This window comes from Drosophila serrata, unplaced genomic scaffold (genome assembly GCF_035046125.1).
Source record: "Drosophila serrata isolate PLE 108 unplaced genomic scaffold, ASM3504612v1 contig_364, whole genome shotgun sequence".
Lineage (NCBI taxonomy): Eukaryota > Metazoa > Arthropoda > Insecta > Diptera > Drosophilidae > Drosophila > Drosophila serrata.
In genome coordinates, this window is record NW_028257262.1 from 486,912 (window position 1) to 509,877 (window position 22,966).

At 41.9% G+C, this 22,966-nt stretch overlaps 4 protein-coding genes across 37 annotated transcripts; 3 read left to right on the forward strand and 1 right to left on the reverse strand.

Annotated features, from left to right (window-relative positions):
• The first annotated feature begins 60 nt into the window (after positions 1-60).
• On the forward strand, positions 61-3,376 carry r-l (rudimentary-like). Its single transcript, XM_020960510.2, has 3 exons — positions 61-778; positions 851-1,367; positions 2,098-3,376. The coding sequence occupies exons 1-3, from the start codon at positions 626-628 to the stop codon at positions 2,907-2,909; spliced, it is 1,482 nt and encodes a 493-aa protein (XP_020816169.2). The 5' UTR covers positions 61-625; the 3' UTR covers positions 2,910-3,376.
• Positions 3,020-19,218, reverse strand: AnxB9 (Annexin B9). 18 transcript variants are annotated; one of them, XM_086839326.1, is made up of 5 exons: positions 9,065-9,161; positions 6,537-6,590; positions 5,212-5,920; positions 4,973-5,154; positions 3,020-3,215 (listed from the first exon to the last, which is right to left on the reverse strand). In XM_086839326.1, the coding sequence occupies exons 2-5, from the start codon at positions 6,564-6,566 to the stop codon at positions 3,162-3,164; spliced, it is 975 nt and encodes a 324-aa protein (XP_086695452.1). In that variant the 5' UTR covers positions 6,567-6,590; positions 9,065-9,161; the 3' UTR covers positions 3,020-3,161. The 18 variants fall into 18 exon arrangements, with proteins under 18 accessions (XP_086695452.1, XP_020816196.2, XP_020816182.1 ...); XM_020960537.2 differs by lacking the exon at positions 9,065-9,161 and adding an exon at positions 8,817-8,957 and having other exon boundaries at positions 3,020-3,677; XM_020960523.2 differs by lacking the exon at positions 9,065-9,161 and adding an exon at positions 8,817-8,951.
• Cortactin (cortactin) lies at positions 9,648-12,293 on the forward strand. Its single transcript, XM_020960497.2, has 4 exons — positions 9,648-9,797; positions 9,965-10,148; positions 10,216-10,619; positions 10,676-12,293. The coding sequence occupies exons 2-4, from the start codon at positions 9,988-9,990 to the stop codon at positions 11,746-11,748; spliced, it is 1,638 nt and encodes a 545-aa protein (XP_020816156.2). The 5' UTR covers positions 9,648-9,797; positions 9,965-9,987; the 3' UTR covers positions 11,749-12,293.
• On the forward strand, positions 13,192-22,872 carry Mvl (solute carrier family member malvolio). 17 transcript variants are annotated; one of them, XM_020960471.2, is made up of 12 exons: positions 13,192-13,260; positions 15,821-16,046; positions 16,105-16,289; positions 16,346-16,510; positions 16,577-16,715; positions 17,449-17,604; positions 17,666-17,824; positions 17,887-18,332; positions 18,387-18,502; positions 18,571-18,662; positions 18,870-18,940; positions 20,700-22,872. In XM_020960471.2, exons 2-12 carry the CDS (start codon positions 15,822-15,824, stop codon positions 20,785-20,787), a joined length of 1,842 nt encoding a protein of 613 aa, XP_020816130.2. In that variant the 5' UTR covers positions 13,192-13,260; position 15,821; the 3' UTR covers positions 20,788-22,872. The 17 variants fall into 17 exon arrangements, with proteins under 17 accessions (XP_020816130.2, XP_086695433.1, XP_086695428.1 ...); XM_086839307.1 differs by having other exon boundaries at positions 13,195-14,036; positions 19,284-22,872; XM_086839302.1 differs by having other exon boundaries at positions 13,195-14,036.
• The last annotated feature ends 94 nt before the right edge of the window (positions 22,873-22,966 follow it).

Here is a 22,966-nt window from a genome sequence, read left to right on the forward strand (position 1 = left end):
CAACATCAACGTGCAAGCCAATTTACAAAGCTACATAAGTAATAATATACAGTATTCAATTTATAAATATATTTAAAGTCTGCCACAAGCTCTTAATGAATTAATTGATGTAAAAAAGTTATTATAATATATATTTTCTTAGTTTTTTTGCGTGAACACGTAATTAATTTATCTCTCTTTATATGCCTGGCATTGTTTTTAATTAGTTAAAATAATATTTCTGCAAGTTAAAATTCATGCAATGAGGAATTTTTTCTGACTTATTTTCAGAAAAATACTACTGCATAAAATAAGTCGTTTAATAAATTAAATTCTATGATTCTATGTCTAAGGTGGACAAGAAGTGTTCTATTTTCAACAGGATTTGAAGATTCAAAAATAAACGGACTTCCCTTAATAAAAGCGACATAATTAAATAAGCTTTTTTGGTATTTTCGGCTTAAAAGTTTTAAACCGCTGAGGTATTCTTTTGGCGCTCTCGGTGCGGTCACACTGCATTTCGCTCTCACAATAACTCCCAATTGGACGTGTTTCTGGTTGGAGCAGCTGCTAGCACGTGTACTCAAGGAACAGTCAGCGTGTTGTTTTGGATTCCGGATCAAGACTCGCCTTCGCCGTCGCCACAATGGTTGCCCAGAGTTCGGATAAGATGCGGGCCTTGGCCCTGAAGCTGTTCGAGATCAACGCATTCAAGTTCGGGGACTTTAAGATGAAGGTGGGCATCAATTCGCCGGTCTACTTCGACCTCCGAGTAATTGTCAGCTACCCAGATGTGATGGTAAGTATAGTGCACACATTTCCCCAGGGAATCCCCCTAACTCATGCTCAACCACCTGTGGAATCCCCTTAGCAAACTGTGTCTGACCTGCTGGCGGAGTACATCAAAGAGAAACAACTGAATGCCCGGCACGTGTGCGGAGTACCCTATACGGCTTTGCCCTTGGCCACCATCGTCTCTGTGCAGCAGGGCACGCCCATGCTGGTGCGACGCAAGGAGGCGAAGGCCTACGGCACCAAGAAACTCGTCGAGGGCATCTTTAATGCCGGCGACACCTGCCTTATTGTCGAGGATGTGGTTACCTCCGGTTCCAGCATTCTGGACACTGTGCGTGACCTCCAGAGCGAGGGCATCGTGGTGACCGATGCCGTTGTCGTGGTGAACCGAGAGCAGGGCGGCGTGGCCAACATAGCCAAGCACGGCGTACGGATGCATTCGCTCTTCACCCTCTCCTTCCTGCTGAACACCCTGCACGAGGCCGGACGCATCGAGAAGTCCACGGTAGAGGCGGTGGCCAAGTACATAGCCGCTGTCCAAATCAACAGCGATGGAACGTTCGTGGGTGGCGATAAGCCCGACGTTGTTGGAGGTGTGTATGCCCCAAATCTCTCTTAGATATACTGATTGCCAGGTAGAGAGATAAAATGAGTACATGACACTCGTAGAGCGCGTGGGTCGGCCTCGAACTAAATTCAATTAGGGGAGCAACCCATTGGGTCATAAACTTCCTAATTTTGTGCTTATATGGCCGCCAATAAACAGCGCTGGTAACCCCTATCCGGATTTCAGAGTCGGACCAGATCAAGTTCGAGGGAACGCGGCACGTGATTCGAGGCCAGTGCTCCACTCAATTATGCCATGGTTATCAGGCCACTCGAGAGCTAGACTCTCCTCGTTCTTTCTACCAATCAAGCCAATCTCTGGGCAATATAAGTAATGACTAATGATTTATAGTTTGATGTATTTAAAAAAAAAAACCGGTTCGTTTTTGTTTCCATGCGTAAAATTATCTTTATTTTCAATTTTTTTAGAGCTGCATTAGCTATTCTGCTTTCAAACAAATCTTAGGATATAACTATTGTTTTTTTGTGCATTAATTTTCGTTTTGATTTATTATTTTTTTTTGAATGAAAGTGTCAAGTTATAATTATAATTCCCTTAAATAACATCGGTTGCAAGTATTTCCGTAGGAACACTTTATCTACAAATAGAAGGAACAAGATAGATAAGATTGCTTCAAGTGTATATACCTATTCTTACTTAGTTCTGTACTAAGTGCTCAGTTACCATTAAAATAATCAATTTTTATTTCATTTTAGCCAACGACTTGCAGCGCACAAAACTGACCTACGAGAGTCGCGCCAACTTGGCCAAGAGCCCGGTCGCCAAAAGGCTGTTCAACCTGATGGCCAGCAAGCAGACGAACCTCTGCCTGGCTGCTGACCTGACCCGGGCCGATGAAATCCTGGACATGGCTGACAAATGTGGTCCGCACATCTGCCTGCTTAAGACGCACGTGGACATTGTTGAGGACTTCAGCGCGGAGTTTATCTCGAACCTGGAGGCTTTGGCCAAACGTCACAACTTCCTGCTGATGGAGGATCGCAAGTTTGCGGACATTGGCAACACTGTGGCATTGCAGTATGGCAAGGGAGTGTATAAGATATCCAGCTGGGCCGATTTGGTCACGGCGCACACTCTGCCTGGACGCAGTATTCTTCAAGGTCTGAAAGCAGGCCTTGGCGAGCAAGGAGCCACGAAGGAGCGTGGCGTCTTTTTGCTGGCCGAGATGTCGGCCACTGGCAACCTGATCGATGCTAAATACAAGGAGAGCAGCAATAAAATCGCCACCGAGGGCGCCGATGTGGACTTTGTGGCCGGTGTGGTGTGTCAGTCCTCGGATGCTTTTGCTTTTCCGGGTCTGCTGCAGCTAACCCCCGGCGTTAAGATCGACGAGACCGTGGACCAGTTGGGTCAGCAGTACCAGACGCCGGAACATGTGGTGAAGGAGCGCGGTGCTGATATCGGCGTGGTGGGCCGTGGCATCCTGAAGGCCACAAATCCAGAGAAGGCGGCTCAGACATACCGTGATCGCCTGTGGGCAGCCTATCAGGACCGTGTGGCCAAGTAGTAGTAGGGTCCACACTCTGAATATTTCCCAACCTCAAATACCAATTTCAATTCCCACTCCCCTGGTTTCGGTTGCCCCTAGTTTCTTAGTTAAGCGCACAGACAAGATTCTTTTTCATGATTTTATGAAATGCATTTATGAATTGAATATAGGCTATGAATTTTCCACAGAAAAGTTTGCTTTTAGCGTTACAACAAATACAAGGTTAACAAACGGTGTAAATTGCTCCAGCGGAGGTCCACCTCCTTCCGCTTAGTAGGAGGCCAGGCACTCCAATACGTATCCATAGTCTCCGGATAGATCGTCCTGAAAGGCACATTAAAATGGTTGTTTCCGTTGAATGTAAGCAAACTTTATTAGTTAATACAATAAGCGAAAACTACACATTCGAGTACGATGCTGAATAATTTACAAAAAAACACACATGTATACAAAATAAAGAACGTAAAAAGTTTAAATAATAATAATAATTGTTGAAAAAGTCAACTGGGGACGTTAGACGGGGGAAAATACTACATAGGTATGGGGGATTTACGAATCGGAATATTAGAACACATCACAATATATAATAGATAATTTCATTTGTTCTTTGCGTTGGTTATCGAAATGCAACATTTTTGTTTTGTTCTTATTTTTTTTTTTTTTGGCATTTTCTATTTTAGCACGATATATATATTGCATATATATATATTTGTATTCTGGCTGCATCAGGCTCTACCAAGCCGTGAGAGTGACGAGCACATATCCAATATCGGTCTCGGCATCCTCCTGATAAAGATAAAGCGTGAAAAGAGCAGAAGTTTAAAGCATTAAACGCTTTTTTTTACTTTGTATACATGGCTTAGAATTGGATTATCACCACGAAAGTTATATAGACTCCATGTAGGAGGGGATGGTAAATATATATTCGTGTAAAATTGATCTATGAAAAGCTAGACATTCCATAACAGTTTACTATTTAAAGCATAAATAATATATATACGCTTAACGCACTCCTAAATTGATGAATGTAAAAGGGTTTAACATTTTACATTTTGAAAAATTACTTAAAGCAAGCAGTGCATAGACATTGTCTGAAGCATTTATTTTAACTCTTTTAAAAAGTAATAAAATCTGTAATTTTTAAATAATTAAAATAAATTTAACATCAAGGAATCAATTAACTTTAAATAAATTTTAGAATCAAGTACCAAATTCACACGAACTCTTATTAATTAATAACCAATCGCCGCCCCTTTTGGTTAATTTATGTGATGTTATGCGACTAACAGAGCGCTGTTAGTAACTGAAACTCAATTTGAAGTTTTCGTTTTGTCATATTTTTGTTTATTTTTTTTGCGTTTTTTGTAAGTTTATATGTAAATATTGCAAATGAGACTCGAGAGAAACAAAAACAGAGAAAACCATAAGCTATTCAGCTATATAGAAATACAATAATGTGCATGTGGCGTGCATAGAGTAATGTATCGTTGTAATGTAATCATAATCAACAGGATGCGAGACTGGGGTTCTGATTCAACGGCTTTAAATGCACTGCGTGGCCTCGCTTGGGTTAAAACTTGTTCCAGTATATAAAATCTATATATATTCGTCAACTAATCAAATATCTGAATTGTATTTGTACATTCTTTTTTGTTTAAGAATACGTAATTTAGGGCGTGGAACTGACGACATTGACAAGTAAAAGTTATTGTTGGAGCTTTTTGTCTTTTTGGTTTTGGGAGTTTCTTTTTTAGAATCCAACAATAGCCAATAGGGCACGCTTATAATCGCCGGATGTATCGCCCTAAAAATATAGAATATGCCAGGTTTTAATGTCTTATATGCACACAAGTGAAGTAATCGGAAAAGCAACGGGGTGTGTGTGGCATGAATTTTTGAATTGGGGAAAATGTACAAGAACAACAACGACAGGGGGAAAAAGAAACCAGCAGGATGATCCGCGATTAATGGTGGTTATTGCAGTTTGACAATCGAATGCGAATTAATTTAAAGTGTTAACGGGGTGCAGTATTCAATATTAGGCAAAACACACTAGGATAGATGAAGTAATCTGTATTTACCTTAATCCAGGACTCCAAGCTCTTGCCGTACTTGTTCTGGAATGCCTCCTTGATGTCACCCAGATCGATCTCCGAGCGGCTGACGATGATGCGGATCAGCGTCTTGTCCTTGGTGCCCATGCCAGCCATCGAGTCGTGCAGGCGCTCCGAGAAGTAATCGATCTTGGACTTGCAGCACTTGACTAAAAAGTGATTATAGGATTAGCGTATTTAAGGGATAAAGTATATAGTAAACCCACCGATGGCGAGGAAGCCCTTCTCCACCGAACCGCTGAACTCCCGCTTGATGGCCTTCTCAATGTCGTTGCCCGACAGGTTCTCGTACTCGAGGAAGATCTGGCGCAGCTGCTGGTAGGAGCGGGTGATCAGGATCGAGTTGAAGGTGGACTCGTCGGTGCCCCACTGTCCCTCGCCGGCGTCATGCAGAGCCTGGGCGTCGGCAATGGCCGCTGCCTCATCCACTCCCTGGTTCTCATCCCGGTTGCCCTGCACCAGGGACACGCACAGGCGCTTGAAGTGGCCACTGGTGTCACCCTTCAGGTCGGACTCTAGGGACTTGCCAAAGCTCTGCTCGTAGAACTGGGCAATGGTCTTGATGCCGTAGTTGGACAGCGTGCAGAGGATCTCGATGATGGCCTCCTCATCGGTTCCCAGTCCAGAGATGGCGTCGTGCAACTCCTGGGCATAGAACTGGGGCAGCGGCGTCATCAGCGCCAGGATCACATCCTCAAACTTGCCGCCCAGCTCAGACTTGAGGTCCGAGATCAGGTCCTTGCCGTAGGAGGTCTTAAAGGCCTCGGCAATTTCCAGGCGCTGCACGATGCCGCGTCTGGCCAGGATCTCGATGATGGCCTTCTCGTCGGTGCCAAAGCCCTTCATGGCCTTGCGCAAAATGGCCGCATCCTCGACGGGATCGAAGGGATCCGCCGGGTAGACGGTGGGTGTGCACTGCGTATAAATAAATGCAAGGGAAAATAAGTACGAAATGCATGAGTAATGCATGAATAATATGTTTTTTTAAAATGCAAGGCACGTAATCCCAAAAAGGGTGTATTTGTGATTCATGGTGGAATTTATTTTATATTATTTGGGATTGTTTTGTTATGTTCGACAGTAGCTCCTCTCTTTGTCTTGCTAATTTCGCTTTTATATTGATATTCCTTGTTTTATTCTATTTTTAAACACATCAGAGAGACCTCTGATAGAAATTCTCTTATCAGCTTAGCAAGTCTTGTTTTTCAACAATTATCTGGAGCTCCTATGTACACTTTGATGAACATTTAATTGCCCAATTATAGATAATTACTTTGCAACTGACTTGTCCCAACAATATTCAATTTTCAATCAATAAATAATGATTTCTCTATCTTAAAAATCTAATCTAATCGATCAAGGTTATTTATTTCATTCGAAATGTAATGGAAATATTTGAAATAACTACAAAATCTAATCCGAGTGTAATGAATAATGAATCACGTCATATAATAGAGTTCGATAAATCTCCAGCTCATCACAGAGCCACCTCTTTTTAATTCCTCAAATACAATCCATTGTAATCACTCACCTTGAATGGGTAGTACTCAGCGGAACTCATTTTGGTTGGTTTGTTGTGGAAAATCTGTAAGTAGGAAGTGGAAAAATCATTATGAATAATAGCTCAAAGATTTCTAATAAACCAAAAGCGTGATAGAAAATTAACCCCCGACAAGGTCAAACGCTACAACTCTCAGAGCTTATGAGCCCGGTCTTTATTCCGGGGACCTGCTTGCCGCCCGATGACATCATCAAACGTCGTAAAACCCTCGTATAACGCATACGCCCCGTAGCCAGCCTGGCGCTGGGCTAAAAACACTCTCTTCCCATTGATTTTCTCTCCCCCGTAGTTTGTTTAAGCAGATGTTTTTTCTAGTTGTCGTTTCGTATTGGGCCCAAGCCAAGTTCATCGTACTTTCTGGGGAAAGTGAAAGTTACTTTTCAGTTCAGTTTGCAGGAACCGGGCCTGTCTGGATGCCTTTGCCGGGTGCGAGAGTAGTTTTCGTGATAGGCCAGACCAAACCCATTCGGAAACCCACACGAAATGGAATGGCCTTATAAACGGATGAGCTCATTGCGTTCTGGTTTGAAACACATCGGGCTCACAGCTAGTTTGGGGCCAAGAGAAAGCTTCTGGGAAATGCATACCGCCGACCGCCTACCGCCTCATTCTATGCCCTGGCCTGTCCACTTCAGTCGTCAAGTGGAACACTATCTCCGTGGGGATTTGTTCTAGGCTCACATAATCTAAAAAATCAATAGGCCCAAATGACTTTATGATAAATTGATTGAAATTTCTGATCGCTCTGGAAAGCTGAAAATATGTTTGCTTTCCTATGCTGCCGCCAAAGTAGAAAGTCAACAAAAGGCAGCAGAAAAAAGGCATTATAAAAGACTTGACGTGGCGACGCTCCAAACAGGCCACAAAAAAGAAACAACTACCAACGCCTCTGCAATCAAGCTATAAACAAACAAAAATGTTTTGGCCAAAGCTGGAACCGGTTATGTGTGTATAGAACTACACAGAAACAAATATCTAAGAACATAGTAAGCTAAAGATGTCCAAGAAGTAGTCTCAATTTATGTTTACAATTTTTAACCAAATATATTATTGTATTTTTATAACAGTTGGTGTTATTTCCCAAAGAATCTATCTTAAATTATTTTCCGTGTACGTTCCAGACATTTGTCTTTTGATAGAGTCATAAATTAGAATTCTTCTTTCCATCTTTAACAGATTTTGGAATTTTTTTTAGGACTGGAAAATCCACTAAAGTGAAGTAAAGATATGTACCCCAACCATGACGTATCCGATGATGGTGATCTATTAATAGCTCTGTCAAGATCATGACATGGAAAATACATTTGAAATTACAACAAGTAATGATTCACAGCATTTGTGACGTCAATTGGAAGCTTTGAACATGACTTGAAAGTGAGTCTTCATGGAGACCAGTAAAAAGAGTGCTCCCAAATGGGGTAAAACTCGTGACTATGTGTGAACAACTTCAAAAACAAAAGCTTTTAGTGACTTCTTTCAGGTAGACTGTACCTTGAATTTGAATTCATAAATGTTTTAATTTTCCACAATTACTATTGCGCCTGGCAATAAACCTTGACGACACACCTATGCCGGTGTAGTGTGTGTACTAGTATAATTGCCCGACCTCAAATGCAACACTACGTGTTTATTGAGAAAAAATGACTAATACTGGGGCACTACCTCCCATGTTTTACTGTAGCTTAGCCCCTAGGAGAGCAATTGAAGTTGATTGAATTACTAAATTGGACGGCGGAAGAGAAGATGGATGCTTTTTACGAAGAATTTCGTTTTTCATCCCAAAAGATGGGAGAAGATAAAAGAAACGACTATAAAGTTTAGTAGGTGGGAGATGAGGCAAAAGTCACACGCGTCTGCGAATGGGAAGAGGAGAGGAAAACGAGAAAAGCTAAAAGAGAGCGCACTTTGATGATGTCATTTTTTGCTGGCGATTTTGTGTATTTTTTCCGACTCTTTTACTCGAATTGGGGGGCAGTAAATAGAGAGAGATTATTCTTCTCACTTGCTCCAATGTAGATTGGATTCTGGAGAATTCTTCTAGCGCCGCGCCCAGAATTTTACAAGACTCGAATGGTGCCGCCCTTGGGCCCGACAAATCTCTGATTTGCTACGCACACACTTTCTTTTCACTTTTCTGCTTGTCTTTGCACTCGGCTTTGGTGACTTTTGGCACAACGGGAATAAACAAACATTCTTTATCAAGCGAATTCCTCAGAATTTAATACCAACGATATATTCTGGTCAACGTACAAGTCTGGCGAAGCGAACTGCTAGCGATGTGAATAAATACTATGTCGGTTGGCGCTCACGGCTAAGCTTTTATATTGGGGCAGCAAAAATGCCGGCGATTGGGATCCAAGAGAGCGAAGAGAACTTTTTATACATGGTACCAGTTGAGAGCGTAAGTTAGTGCCAAGCATATAGTATGTTCCTGAGTCTGATGTTTGTTTGTTTAGTAGGGTATTTCGAATGTCTAATGGTCGTATACTTGATCTCACCTGGATGATAGTTCTCTCCTACGCCTTAAGCTAACGCCTGAGCTTCTTGAACGTTATAGAGAGCACTTTGCATGAATCACCGCTGGAAGCTGTTGAAACTATGACGAAACCGCAATAAGTAAATAAATATTTGCTTAATGATGGTGACGACACGGGGAAAATAATCATATCTTCATAAATATCTGCATATGATAAAGCAATAAGTTTCATAATGAACGTTTATATTTACATATAGTATTTTACACTTTGGCTTAAGAACATTGATACTGCACTATTGAAAAATAATATTATTTTTATTTAGGTTGATAACATCCAATCTCTTTCAAACTGCTCACAATATTTTTTTTAATCTCTCATCCTCCGTTGTCTTAATAAAAAAAAAACATTAAACATTTGAAAACGAATATAACACAAAAATACTGAAAACACTATAAATCGACAGACAGTTTTACAATTGGCATCTTATTTTAAATTTCCCGGACATTTTTGAATTCGAGTTCGATAGTTGATGACAAACGACTCATTGATTCCTTCAAATCGTAATCGATAGCTTGACTTCGCAATACATCCCAAAAATATCGATAAAGTATAGCGACATTGCGCTTTTACCCATCTCTAAGTGTTCTTTATGAATCAATTGTTTATTTTCTCTTCCTTCGCCCAATATTACAGAAAATTTTAAAGCCACCGAGACACTAGCCGAGCAGTTGCTTTTGCAGTTAGTCACCAGGACGTGAGTATATGTATATATAGCCTGGCTCCAGCTGGGTTACTGTTCCGGCGTCGGCCCCTCCCATCTATGGCGGCTTTTCTCGTTATCTGGCCACGAATCGACTCGGAACCTGCCCTGCCGTTCACTTTTCCCCACCCTCTCTGACTGTGCCCGTTTATCTTCGGCAGATAAGGATAAGCGAGAATCCAGAATGTGGAAGGCAACGGCCGGTCACCAGATACAAGAAACCAGCGCCGCTCCGGACGACGACTGGGAAACGGACCCAGACTTCGTCAACGATGTCAGCGAACAGGAGCAGCGCTGGGGATCGAAAACGATCGACGGCAGCGGTCGCACTGCAGGCGCCATCGAGTGAGTCATCTGCGCTTTGATCGATTTCTGTGGAATTCCAGCTCAGGTTACGTTATTCATTGTTTAGCATGGACAAGCTGCGGGAGGAGACAGAGAAGGCCGATCTGGACAAGAAGAAGCAACTGCTGAAAGAGCAGAACGCTGGGTATGGCTATGGTGGCAAATTCGGTGTGGAGAAAGACCGCATGGACAAGTCGGCTGTGGGTCACGACTACCAGGGGAAGGTGGGAAAGCACGCTTCCCAGAAGGACTACAGCGATGGATTCGGCGGAAAGTTCGGCGTTCAGTCGGAGCGCGTGGACAAGTCTGCCGTGGGCTGGGATCACATCGAAAAGGTGGAGAAGCATGCCTCTCAGAAGGACTACGCCACGGGCTTTGGCGGCAAGTTCGGAGTGCAATCTGATCGAGTGGATAAATCAGCAGTGGGCTGGGATCACGTCGAAAAAGTGGAGAAGCACGAGTCCCAGAAGGGTAAGTGACTTAACCAGTAATTTTAATTATTAATAAAAACCCTCATTTTCCCCAAGACTACTCCAAGGGATTTGGCGGCAAATTTGGGGTGCAGGAAGACCGGAAGGACAAGTCTGCCGTGGGCTGGGACCACATCGAGGCCCCACAAAAGCACGCTAGCCAGGTGGATCACAAGGTCAAGCCGGTAATTGAAGGAGCCAAACCCTCAAATCTGCGTGCCAAGTTCGAGAACCTTGCTAAAAACTCCGAGGAGGAGTCTCGCAAGCGAGCCGAAGAGCAGAAGCGGCTGCGCGAAGCCAAGGACAAGCGCGATCGCGAGGAAGCCGCCAAGCAAACCGTAGCGGAGAACACTCCCCGGACCTCGACGGAAACGCCTCCTCCGAAGGGCAGCAGGGCGGCTATCCAGACAGGTCGAGCTGGTGGGATCGGAAATGCCATCAGTGCTTTCAACCAGATGCAGTCGCCGGTGTCGGAGACCCCACCTGCTCGCAAGGAACCCATCATCATTCCCAAGGCGCAGCCGGCTAAAGTGGAGGTGAAAGCAGAGCCAGTAACCGTCCCAGCTGCTGCTACCCCAGCACCACCAACGCCTGATCCTGCTCCCGCTCCAGTAGTGGAGACTGCGCCAGTAACCAAGGTTGCAGCACCACCACCAGATGTGGTGCCGCAAATTGAGGTGGAAACCGTAGCTACGCCTCCCAGAAGCGAACCGGAATCGCCAGTGCATGTGCCAACGCCCCAAGCTGATCCTGTACCCCAACCACAAGCCGAACCCGAGCCAGTGATCGAAGAGGAGCCCTTGTACCAAAACCAGGCTGAGGTTAAGGCTGCTTCACCGCTGCCCGCTACAAATGGTGCAGCTTCTGAGGCAGCAGCAGCACCAGCAGTCGAGGAGGCCATTTATGCGAACTCTGACAATCTGGCTGACTACCTTGAAGACACCGGTATACATGCTATCGCTCTATACGACTACCAGGCTGCCGACGACGACGAGATCTCCTTTGATCCGGACGACGTCATCACCCATATCGAAAAGATTGACGACGGCTGGTGGCGGGGCTTGTGCAAGAACCGATACGGCCTCTTCCCGGCAAACTATGTGCAGGTTGTTGGTCAAAATTCCTCTTAAATGCTTCCGAATGAGATTCACGATAGAACAAAATCAAACTGTATTTACCTACTAACATTAACGATACTACTTAGTACCGATTTGCTACCTTTGCTACCTTTTCCTCCCATCACGCATATCCATTGTTTTCCTTTAATCCCAATCCCTCCATTTTATGTGCAACGAACGGCTAGAGTTTAAAATTATTATTGTATTTTTGATGCCAGCGTTAGAACCAATCGAGGTATTCCATATTTTAAATATCATTTTACATTCTACTATGTATTTAAATCGTGTATTTTCCCAAGAAAATACTGCATGCTATTTATGTTTTCAATTAAGCGATTTATGGGCAACATTTACTGCAACATAAAATGCTCATTTCATATTTTATGCGTTGACTATGAAGTTTGATGTACTAAGTAACGATTTTGCTCGTTTTAAATTGTATAAAGTCTACGAGAGTTTCCCGCGTCAGGTGAGATCTAATGTTAAAGACAGTCACAACAAAAAGTCTGCTCTTTTGATAAAGAAATACATAATTAATAAAAATTATTAATAACTAATAACGGTATTTCAAGTTTTTGAACTTGAACTTTTTTCTACTTTAAGAACGCGGGCGATTTGAATTGCAAGCTTACTACTAAAAGTCAAGCTGGGAAACGTTGCCTTGCCATAGGTTAGGTTCATATCTAATTATGCGGGGAAACACAATGCATATCAAGAAGGAAATGGAATGCATTTCTTATCAAAATAAGGAAATGTCTTACAATTTACATGAATCCCAATATAGAGTGAATCATATCATATGTATATACATATATATTAGGTATGTATGTAGATATGTATTTGATTGCTGTTGCTACAAAGAAAAAGACTTTGCATTCTGCTGATTCATCAGTTAAAGAACTAAAGTAAGAACATCCATCGTTGTAAATTTGTGTGACAGCCAAAAAAGAATCGGGTAATTGATAAATCTTATCGTGATTATTCGGCGTCAGATGGCAATCGGAAAGAGTGTCAGAAAATCGTTGAGTTGCGGCGATAATTTTGATTTATATTCGTATTTAATTTTGTGCGGGTATTACGATAAAGTTTGCGTGTTAGACACAACGTGGAGAGTATTAACTTATGACTGTCCGTCAAACGAGAATAAAACTAGTAATTACGCCCGGGCGACTTAAAAGTACTAACGGTTACTTGTGGTTAGTGATAAAAGAGAATGAGATACTGGGAGAGCTAGAAAGAGAGAGAGAAATTGACGAGGCCGTTTGACAAACCGGTATTTCAAATGTCAATTTCAAGTCCGTGGCGGTCTTTCTGGCCACTCAAAGAATTTTCGGCGCCCTATCAGAAAATCCCCCTTCAAAACACCAGTGCTCTCTTCCACTCGCTCTCGCCCGCTATCAGTGCGAGCTCGGTAGAGAGCAGTAATTGGCATAAATAGCGGCTACGACCAAACACAGCAGTCACTCAGCTCCGATCGCGCAGCGTCTGTTGGCTCAGAGTTAAACTACAGTTGGGGCCGATAAGGTACTTGGAACTCCACACACCCACGAAAACGGCAAATGACCAGTGCAGGCGCCAAAGAAATTGTCGAAAAAGCTCAAGTGTTGCCACCAGTTTGCTCGAACAAAGAAGAGAGCTGCCACATCGCCCGAAAGCGGGCAAGTGTGCGTGCGTGAGCGATGCGAGTGATTGTGCGTGCGAAAGCGAAAGAAAGCAGCTGGCAGGAATCACAATATTGCGAGAAAAATTAATAAACAAAAGAGCAGCGCTCGCAGGCAGAGCATAAATTGCTGGTGCGGTCTCGTCTCAATTGTCGTTAACTAAGTGAACAATTGGCAGTCGAAGCAGTCGCGCTGGCCCTCGTCGATTCTCTTATTTCGCTTTTGTTTCCTACCGTCCAACGTCATCGAATTCGTCAATTGGTTCTCGGGCGGGGAAAAGTCTCGGAAAATGCATTTATAGGCAGTGCTCCGTGTGATATAATAAAGCCGCGCGCTCCGATTTTACCACTCGGAACTACAATCAATTAGTTGTGCTAACCTAAGTTATCCAATAATTTACATCTCCGCCAGTATTTCGTGTGTGAGTGTGTGTGTGCGTGCGCACGCAGGTGTGTGCTAATAACAAAACGTGGGGCAATTGTCCAAATTGTTTCAAGAGCAGCGCTCTCACTCTCTTCTCCCCCTCTCTTACACCGGCAAAGAGAGTGTGATAAATGTACAATATGGGGCTTGTTCTTAAGCGTAAAACAATTGTTTGTTGATAAGCGTCTCGCACTTGTAAATCCCTTAATTTAATGGGTTAGTTTCCCAGATGAATATACGGGGGGAATACAGAGGGATCTGTGTTTATTGCCAGCGCTTCCCACTTCCCCCAGAAAATACTTTAAGACCGCCATGTATTTTAACAAAGAAAGCACATATTTACTGTTTCTTAAGCGCTGTTCGCACAAATGGCCTTAAGCAAAAATTAACAATCTAATTGCGATGTGTGTGTGCTAACTGATAAGTTGAATAATTATTGCTCTTCTGTTTTCGAATTACTGTTATCTTTGTTTAGAAAATTATTTTCGGTTTTGTTGTCAAGTGTTTTGTTTCGCCAGCTACAAATTAAATTGTATTTGTGTTTTTTATGCATTCTTTGCTGACTGCGCACAATGCTACGCAGTTTTTGAATATTCATTTTTCCCGAAATAAACACAATTCGCGACCGTGGACGTGGACAAAGCCAACATTCAACGACGACGACATTTAATTTTCTCACTTAATTGGCATTGGCCCTGAAATTATGGCGGATTTGTCTGCTCTACAATTATCAAAATATATGGTGTCTGATTTGCACAATCAAAATTGTTAAAATAGTAGGCCCAATGGAGCTTTCCGGTTGTCGAACACGTAGCTGTTAACGGTTATCGGTATATGTATGTATATTATAAATGGGGGCGTGGGGATTGCCGTGCAACTGGGTAAACATCTAATAGAATATGCTGTGACAGGCACACACCTTATATTCTAACCAGCACTATACAGATTAAAGTCGTTTCGTTACACTTTGCCTTAAAAGACCCGGCTAGAGCTCCATTAATGGCGCCTTGATTTGGCCAACTTACAAGTTACATAAAAAGCCTGGTCAATACTAATTCCGATTAATGCCTGTACTTGACCCACGAATCCCAGCTTAACAAGAACCCTTCATTTGTAATATAATAATTTCAAATTGAAAGTTCTGTGTGTATATATTTAATTAATGCTCATTGTCTTTGTCCGTCATCAATGAAGCGATGTGGAAAGCCATACAGCAGAGATATATGTAGCATCAGTGGGGCAGCAGCGTTTTGTCAAGGTGAACCACTTGACGGTGCTTCCAACAATACATATGTTTTGGAGAGCTCTCCGTCTCTGCTGCTCAGGCACTTGTAATCGGGTTTTATCATTCACAAAGCAGAGCCCCAAAAATGCATATTGATATACGCAGGTCAATAGTCTCGCAATTTGCTTGTTTTTAACAAGTCATATCTAAATGGTTGCTCAATATTCCAAAGCTCACTTGATTAAATTGGATAAAGGAATTTTAATAACTGTCTCGCTGATTCATAAGGCTTTGTTTATTTCCTCATCTGTATGGTGTACTTAAAATTCAATAATATATATAACTATAGTTTGTTATCAGTTTCAGTGGCTCTCAAAGTACATATATATATATTTGTTGTTTATTTTTATTATTTTTTGCCACGCACGTTCCGGGAAAACACAAAACGTGTTAACATATTTTGGCTTCAGTTTTTGGGCGATGAATACGAAATAGAACATTTAGGTCTTAAGTTGCCATATAACTTTTTATTTTGCCGAAATCTACATTTATATAGCGCGAATTCGTTCGTCTGTTTGCTGTCTGCGTTATGATAATGCTAATTGGGATAAAATCTCATGCACAGGCACAATTAAATGAAAATTGTGAGAATTATAAGCGAATGGCAGGTGAAACAATCCGAGAACAAACAACACCCATTAACTGAGATCAGTCTGTGGCGGGAACTGGACAGAAATAGGAGCATGTGACCTAACCGATTTCACATTCCTTTCAGAATGTCTTCGAATGAGGCCTACCACAAAAACACGGATCCGAGTGCGGGCGCTGGTAGTGGCGATGGTCCGGGCGGATCCTCCAGTGGATCAGCTGGAGGCAGTCAGCGCAACAACCAGCTGCACCACCAGCAGATACTCAACGAGACGACCTATCTGAAACCCGCCGCCAAGCAGGCCTACTTCAGTGATGAGAAGGTCCTGATACCCGACGATGATCGCACAAATGTGAGCATAACTAGACAAGTAAATATATGTTAGATCTAAATTATTATATTTTCCGCAGGTGGGTTTCAGCTTTCGCAAGCTGTGGGCCTTCACGGGACCCGGTTTTCTCATGTCCATCGCGTATCTGGATCCCGGCAACATAGAATCCGATCTTCAGTCAGGTGCCGCGGCCAAGTACAAGATCTTGTGGGTTTTGCTCTGGGCCACAGTCTTGGGCCTCCTCATGCAACGCTTGGCTGCAAGGTGAGTGCAGAGTGCCTATCACCGCTCCAGAAGTGTAAATAAAATTTCTATTGCAGGCTGGGCGTGGTCACGGGCCTGCATCTCGCCGAGATGTGCTACAGACAGTACAAGAGGCTGCCGCGATGGATCCTGTGGATCATGATTGAGATAGCCATCATTGGCTCCGATATGCAGGAGGTCATTGGCACAGCCATTGCCATTTACCTGTTGTCCAACAAAGTGTAAGCATATGGATATTCAGGGTTGGGATTCCCTCACACTCATCATTTCATTATTTCTTTTTGTAGAGTGCCTTTGTGGGGCGGCGTGTTGATTACCATTGTCGACACGTTCACGTTCCTGTTTCTGGACAAATACGGTCTACGCAAGCTGGAGTTCCTATTCGGTTCCCTCATCACCATCATGGCTGTTTCATTCGGCTATGAGGTAAGCCTCGAGATCGCATTCGAAAAAGTTCCCCTATTATTTTTTTGGTTGGGATCTGTACAGGTAATCCCTGAAAAATCCCCCTTGCCAAATAGCATCAAGAGAATGTATTTTATCCAGACTTGAGAGCAAATAGTAATTGTTTACACAACTGTGTCATAAAATAGGATGAATATATCAGTTAGACTTTTCAGTTGCGTTTTTCCCCGCTTTGTCACAAGCTAAAAATAGCTTTACTACCCTTTTTCAGGGGCGTTTGTCGATAAAGTAAAGTAATAATTGCTAAACCAAACCCTTCAGCGGGGCCAATTTTTATATTTTTCTCCTCGTAAATCTACGTGAGCTACAGTTTATTTACAGCCTAGATAATAAGTAATTGTTCTTGAGCTGTCTGTCAGAGTCAGCGGAGGAGACACAAATGATTAGATAAGCTGCACTTGCACATTCGGTGGGACACTACATCTGCCGTTGGCCGAGCAGCACACGATGATGCTGCCGGAAATGGCACACAATTCCATATGGGATAAACAATTCAGACCTTATCGTTTTGGGTGGTTATTTAATGCTACAGATATCCGTGGGGAATTTTTTCTACGCTCGTTGTGGATTTTTTTTTGTTATTTTTTACAATTAAAAATAAATATTTGCTTGTCAAAATTTGATTAGTAAAATTCTTAAGGGATTTTGTATAAGATTTTAATAAAGTTTTTCATATATTATTGTTATATTTCAGTATATTGTGTCAGCCCCCAACCAAGGAGAAGTTCTCGAGGGAATGTTCGTGCCCTGGTGCTCCGACTGCAATTCAAATGTATTGCTGCAGGCGGTGGGCGTTGTCGGTGCCGTCATTATGCCCCATAATCTCTATCTGCATTCGGCCTTGGTTAAGGTGATAACAATATATATATTTAATTAAGACATAGTACTTAATTTCAATTTTTCATTGACAGTCCCGCGACATTGATCGACGTCAGCCAAAGAAAGTAAGCGAGGCGAATTTTTACTTCTTCATTGAGGCCTCGGTAGCCCTGTTCGTGTCCTTCATTATCAATCTGTTTGTGGTGGCGGTGTTTGCCCATGGCATGTATGGCAAAACGAACAAGGATGTGGTAAGTAAGAGGATGGTTTGACTAAGAATCAGATCGTGATTAGGTTCCCATGTTCTCGTCAGATTGACGTGTGCGTCAACAAATCGATGTACGAGGATGCTGTGACCTCGTTTGTGGACAACCAAAATGGCACGGCCATCATTGATGCGGATCTGTACAAGGGCGGCCTCTTCTTGGGCTGCACCTTCGGCGCCGTGGCCATGTACATTTGGGGCGTCGGCATTTTGGCCGCTGGTCAGAGCTCTACCATGACGGGCACCTATGCGGGTCAGTTCTCCATGGAGGGATTCCTCAATCTACAGTGGCCGCGCTGGTGTCGTGTGCTGGTCACGCGATGCATTGCCATCATTCCCACGTTCTGCCTAGCGATGTTCAGCAAGATGGAGGACTTGACCAACATGAATGACATCCTGAATGCTGTGATGTCGCTTCAGCTGCCGTTTGCCGCTATTCCCACTATTGCCTTTACCTCGTGTGCCGCCATTATGGGCGAGTTTATCAATGGATTGTGAGTTGATTAAGATTAGTACTCTGGGCAGGGCTTAATTGTTTGTACTTGCAGGGGCAACAAAATCGTTTCCATACTGTTAACCATTGTGGTGATTGGCGTCAATTTGTACTTTGTGGTCGTGCAGGTGGAGGCCATGAATATAGAAGGCGGCTTGCTGGCTCTAGTCTGTGAGTAACTTATATTTATCAACACGTATGCCCTTGCTTATGAGAGTTTTTTCCCTTTATAATTGTAGGTATATTTGCCATCTTGTACATACTCTTTAACCTATACCTTGTGATACACATGGCCGCCTGTATGGGCAATCAGCGTCTGATGAACAGTCGGGTGAGTTGTGGCCGGGACACTTATCAGCAGGGCTTAGGAAATCACAAATTAGTCTGGACTCTTTGACACGTTTTTAAGCATCGCTGATACCGCCATCAATGGGTTGACTTTATCATTTTACGTGACTGGGACCGCATAGGGTTCTTGGGTATTCGGGGACTTTGGGGACTCCATCAACTGGTACTCAAAAGTATTCTCTGTTTACAGTGGGTGCAGCGCTTCGTGTTGCCAAGCCAGAACAGCTTTTCGATAAAGAACGCAAACTCGACGTATGCCAGGTATGTTAACCGAATTCATTCTCGCAACCCCACCACTTTGCCACCCACCACACACAAATACACCAATGCACAAACACTTTCTCGATCTGCATCTCCTTCCTTGGTAGCTTAGCAGCTATCTATCTACTCTAATTTCCAACCTTTAGCTTGTGATTCCGTTCTTACCTGCACTGTTTTTCTCAACCAAATTGGCTGTGATTCTTTTTATTTCTCCTACTCCTACACCCATCTGTAAGCAAATCAAACTCAACGTTGACTAATTTACATCTGGTTACGACTTCTGAACCTTAACTAAATACCCAAAACGTATCTTGCTATGCTCTCTTCTCTCGATTCTTCACAGTGATGTAACCTTAGTTGTAGGCGAATCAGCTACTAACACGGTGAAAGGTCTCGATACCGTTTTGGAGAAAGTGCCAAACTGAATCATCCAACCCGGTGACTCGTTCAGGCCAGACTCCTCCCACACACACAAACACACACACCCCCTCTTGTGATATTAACACTAAATCACGCTTAACACCACTAACAAGTACCTAGTAGGGCTCTCCGCAACCCTTAGAATTTGTAAGGCACGTCTCTAGGGGAACCACATACGATTGTATATACATAGAAAGCATTTACCCATCAACGATGGGCTCCTATAGGTATTAAGCGTGCTCCTGGTAAGTCATCACTGATTGCTTTATCAAGCAACGGGTATTATCTATACTCATAGGGCTTCTGGCGCTTAGCATGTTAAATAAAGTTGCATTTACCACTAAGTACTACTCAAGAAAAGTCTTTCAATTGTATTGTTAATTGGTATTTAGACTTAAATGCCAAGATTAATGCCAATGGCGGAAAGGACACGGTCTAAGCTAAGGACTACCCATCTAATAAGTGATTTTTAAGATAATATATATTAGTTTTAAGAACACTTTAAGCATATACTTAATGATTTCGCAATATATTATTACTATTGGTTGGTATTTGGGCATCAAAAAGCACTTTGGGCGTGGCTCATTTATCATTACCTTCTAAAACCCACTAAACTTGTACTCAATTAATTTTCTATCGTGACATTTTCTTTTATTATACGTACTTGGAAACCCTGTATTCCATATGTGTGTCTCTGTGTTTCACCACTGTCTCCCTATCTCTCTGTATCTGTACACTCTTATACACCACCACCACGATCTATTCTTATACTCGGTGTCTTCTGGATTGATTGATGCTTCCATTCATTTGTGGCTAATTGAAATGTACAAAACGAAAAACCACAAAAAAACAAAACAAACCAACTATTTAAAATTGAAAACATACACACACACGTGCACAACGCGACAACCAAAATGTATTTTCTATTTATGTGGAAATGGATTTTGTTTGGCATTGATTGATACAAACAAATTGAAAATGTTTTCCAAATCGAATCCGTATGAATTTATTCTAAATTGATGTCTGAAGAATTGCGCATAATTTGCAAAATTTTAATGCAACATAAACGAAGGCAAAACACAAATGTACCTAATTGATGTGCCAAAATTTCGATCGATTAGAGAACGCGTGCCATCATCACCAGAATAACTAATAGATAACCAATCTAAAATCCATTTTTGATTCAAAACCCCTTCGAAAATGTGCCACGTCCCAAAAAATGTGCTGATGGTGAAAAAAAAAACTGATTTTCTCTCTTTGTTTGGGGATCCCTCACCGTGAACTACTGCTACTGCCACACCAATTCTGGATTGATCCTGATTACATATCTTGTATATAGCGAGCTGACGCTTAACGATAATGGAAACGCTATATCCTCTATGCAGAATCCAAATCAGAATCTCACCCAACGAAGCCAACTAAGGTAGTCTTAAGTGCCCTCTACTTTCTGCCTGCTTTGATCGATTTTAAATAAATAAATAGAATCTCTTTTAACCTTCTGTAAATGTTGTAAAGAACCCTAAGTCCCAATAAGATCCTGCTTAATAAGTATGTTCCAATTAGTTTTTGTACATTATCCTTGTATTTTATTTATTTAACGGATTGTACGTACTACCTTCCCCATTTCTGAACACACATTGTTGATATTAAACGATTAATATAGATCATGATGTACTTGTTAGATGTTACAATGTAGACGTATTTATTGCCTCTAGAAATAAATGAATTTCTTAAAACTATCCCCTCTTTTTCAGGCAACAATAAATGAATAATTGGTTTTTAATGTTTTTTTTTGTTGGTGGTTTTTACTTTGTATGCTTTTAACGTTGTTTGTGTGTGATTACTGTTTTGGCGTTTATTGAGCCTTCGAAAATTTTATGTTTTAGGCTTAATGTTTGTATTAAAGATAATATTTTAATTCATATAGAGTTTATTGTATTAATTTAGGTAAATTAAATATTAGTGGTGGCTTAAATAAGACATAATTTAAATTAAATCGTTTGGATCACTTGTAATAAAAACTGAACCAAACTGTGCAAATGAAGGAAATTAAATAATTGATCATAGATAAACACATACTAACATAAAAGCAATAAAAAATAATAATGAAGTGTTTAATATTAAATATTTAATTTAATATTTTAACCCTCAAGAATTATATAATCTTATTTTGTAAACATGGACCTATTTCAAACCTTGAAGTTACCAATTTAAAGTTTTTATTAAGTCACCAAGGCACTATGAAAACTGTTAGGGGATCTCTTTTTGTTTAAAATTATGATGCATGCCACGATAAGAATTTAGCGTTATGTAGATTGTAATTGTATTCTTCTTTAATAAGTTAAACTAAGAATAGTGAGAGAACGACCACTAAGTGCGATTTCCAAAACCAGATAATTATGATTCAAGTTTTAATTCCTATCCTCTGAATAAAAATGTAAATTCTTCTTTACTCATACCAAATTTCAATTTTTAACGTTATCAAGAACTAGCTAGAGAATCGCACTCTATACACACTTAATCACACTCACGACTCACTCACCATCCATCCGCCCATCAATCATCACTCATTTATAACAATGTCACATCATCTCCCTTGCAGGATTGCCACCAGTGGCGACCATGAGGCGGACGTGATGGAAGGCGAGGATGCGTAGCCATTACTGTGCTGCACTGATTCCGATGGCAGTGAGGAGGTTTGTTTCACCAACAGCAACAACAATGAGCTCGGCTGCCCCAGCAGCAATCTGGTGGAGGCGGATGGGGGGCAGCACGTGGTACTCAGCTAGCGGTGGCATTCGGATTGGCTCCGTGAATGCCGCCGCCGAAACAAATCACTCGACAACGGACACGATGTGGCAAGGCTTCCTGGGGCAGATAGAGTTCAACCCATTTGGCGACTTGGCCGGCAGGGGAGGCGGGATTGGCGTTCGTTGTTGCTTCGGGTATACTTTCTTTTAAGGGGTTCCTCCAAGAGGACCCGGGATCAGTGTAAAACGTTATCAAAATTCTAATTTTAATGCATACCAAAAACGGGAAACAACACTTACAACTTACAGCATTGAGTGCAGAGAGACAGAGAGGTCCATGAGCTGAGTCGAAATTTGCAATTTTGAATGCACTTTTAACTAAAGCAAGTACATAATTATAAAGTCTATTAACAATAAGGCTGTGAAATTAACTGAGCGTAAATCGAACCACATCAATTGTCGTCTAATCGTATGTAAATCTGTCTGCATCATTCGGTGTCTCATTATTGAGCCTACGAATGATTGATTATTTATGAAGTATCGAGTGTTTTTTAAATTTAAATCTTTTAATTAATCGTATTTATTTTGTAGTGTCTTACTTAAGAGCTCCCTCATTAAAGTCGCACTTTTTACCGAAAACAAATGGTCCAGAGGAGTTCGTCATTCTCCTAGCTAGCTATATAAATAAAAATATTATATTAAAAATTGTTGTGTACAAAAATCGCTATAAATAAAATTTGTAATAAACTATTAGAAAAATCATGTATCTGGCGTATTTGATTTGTATCTGTAAACCTTTAGCCCTAGTTGAAGCCAACCCAAGGGGTGGGATTTCACGTTATTACATCAGGTTCAT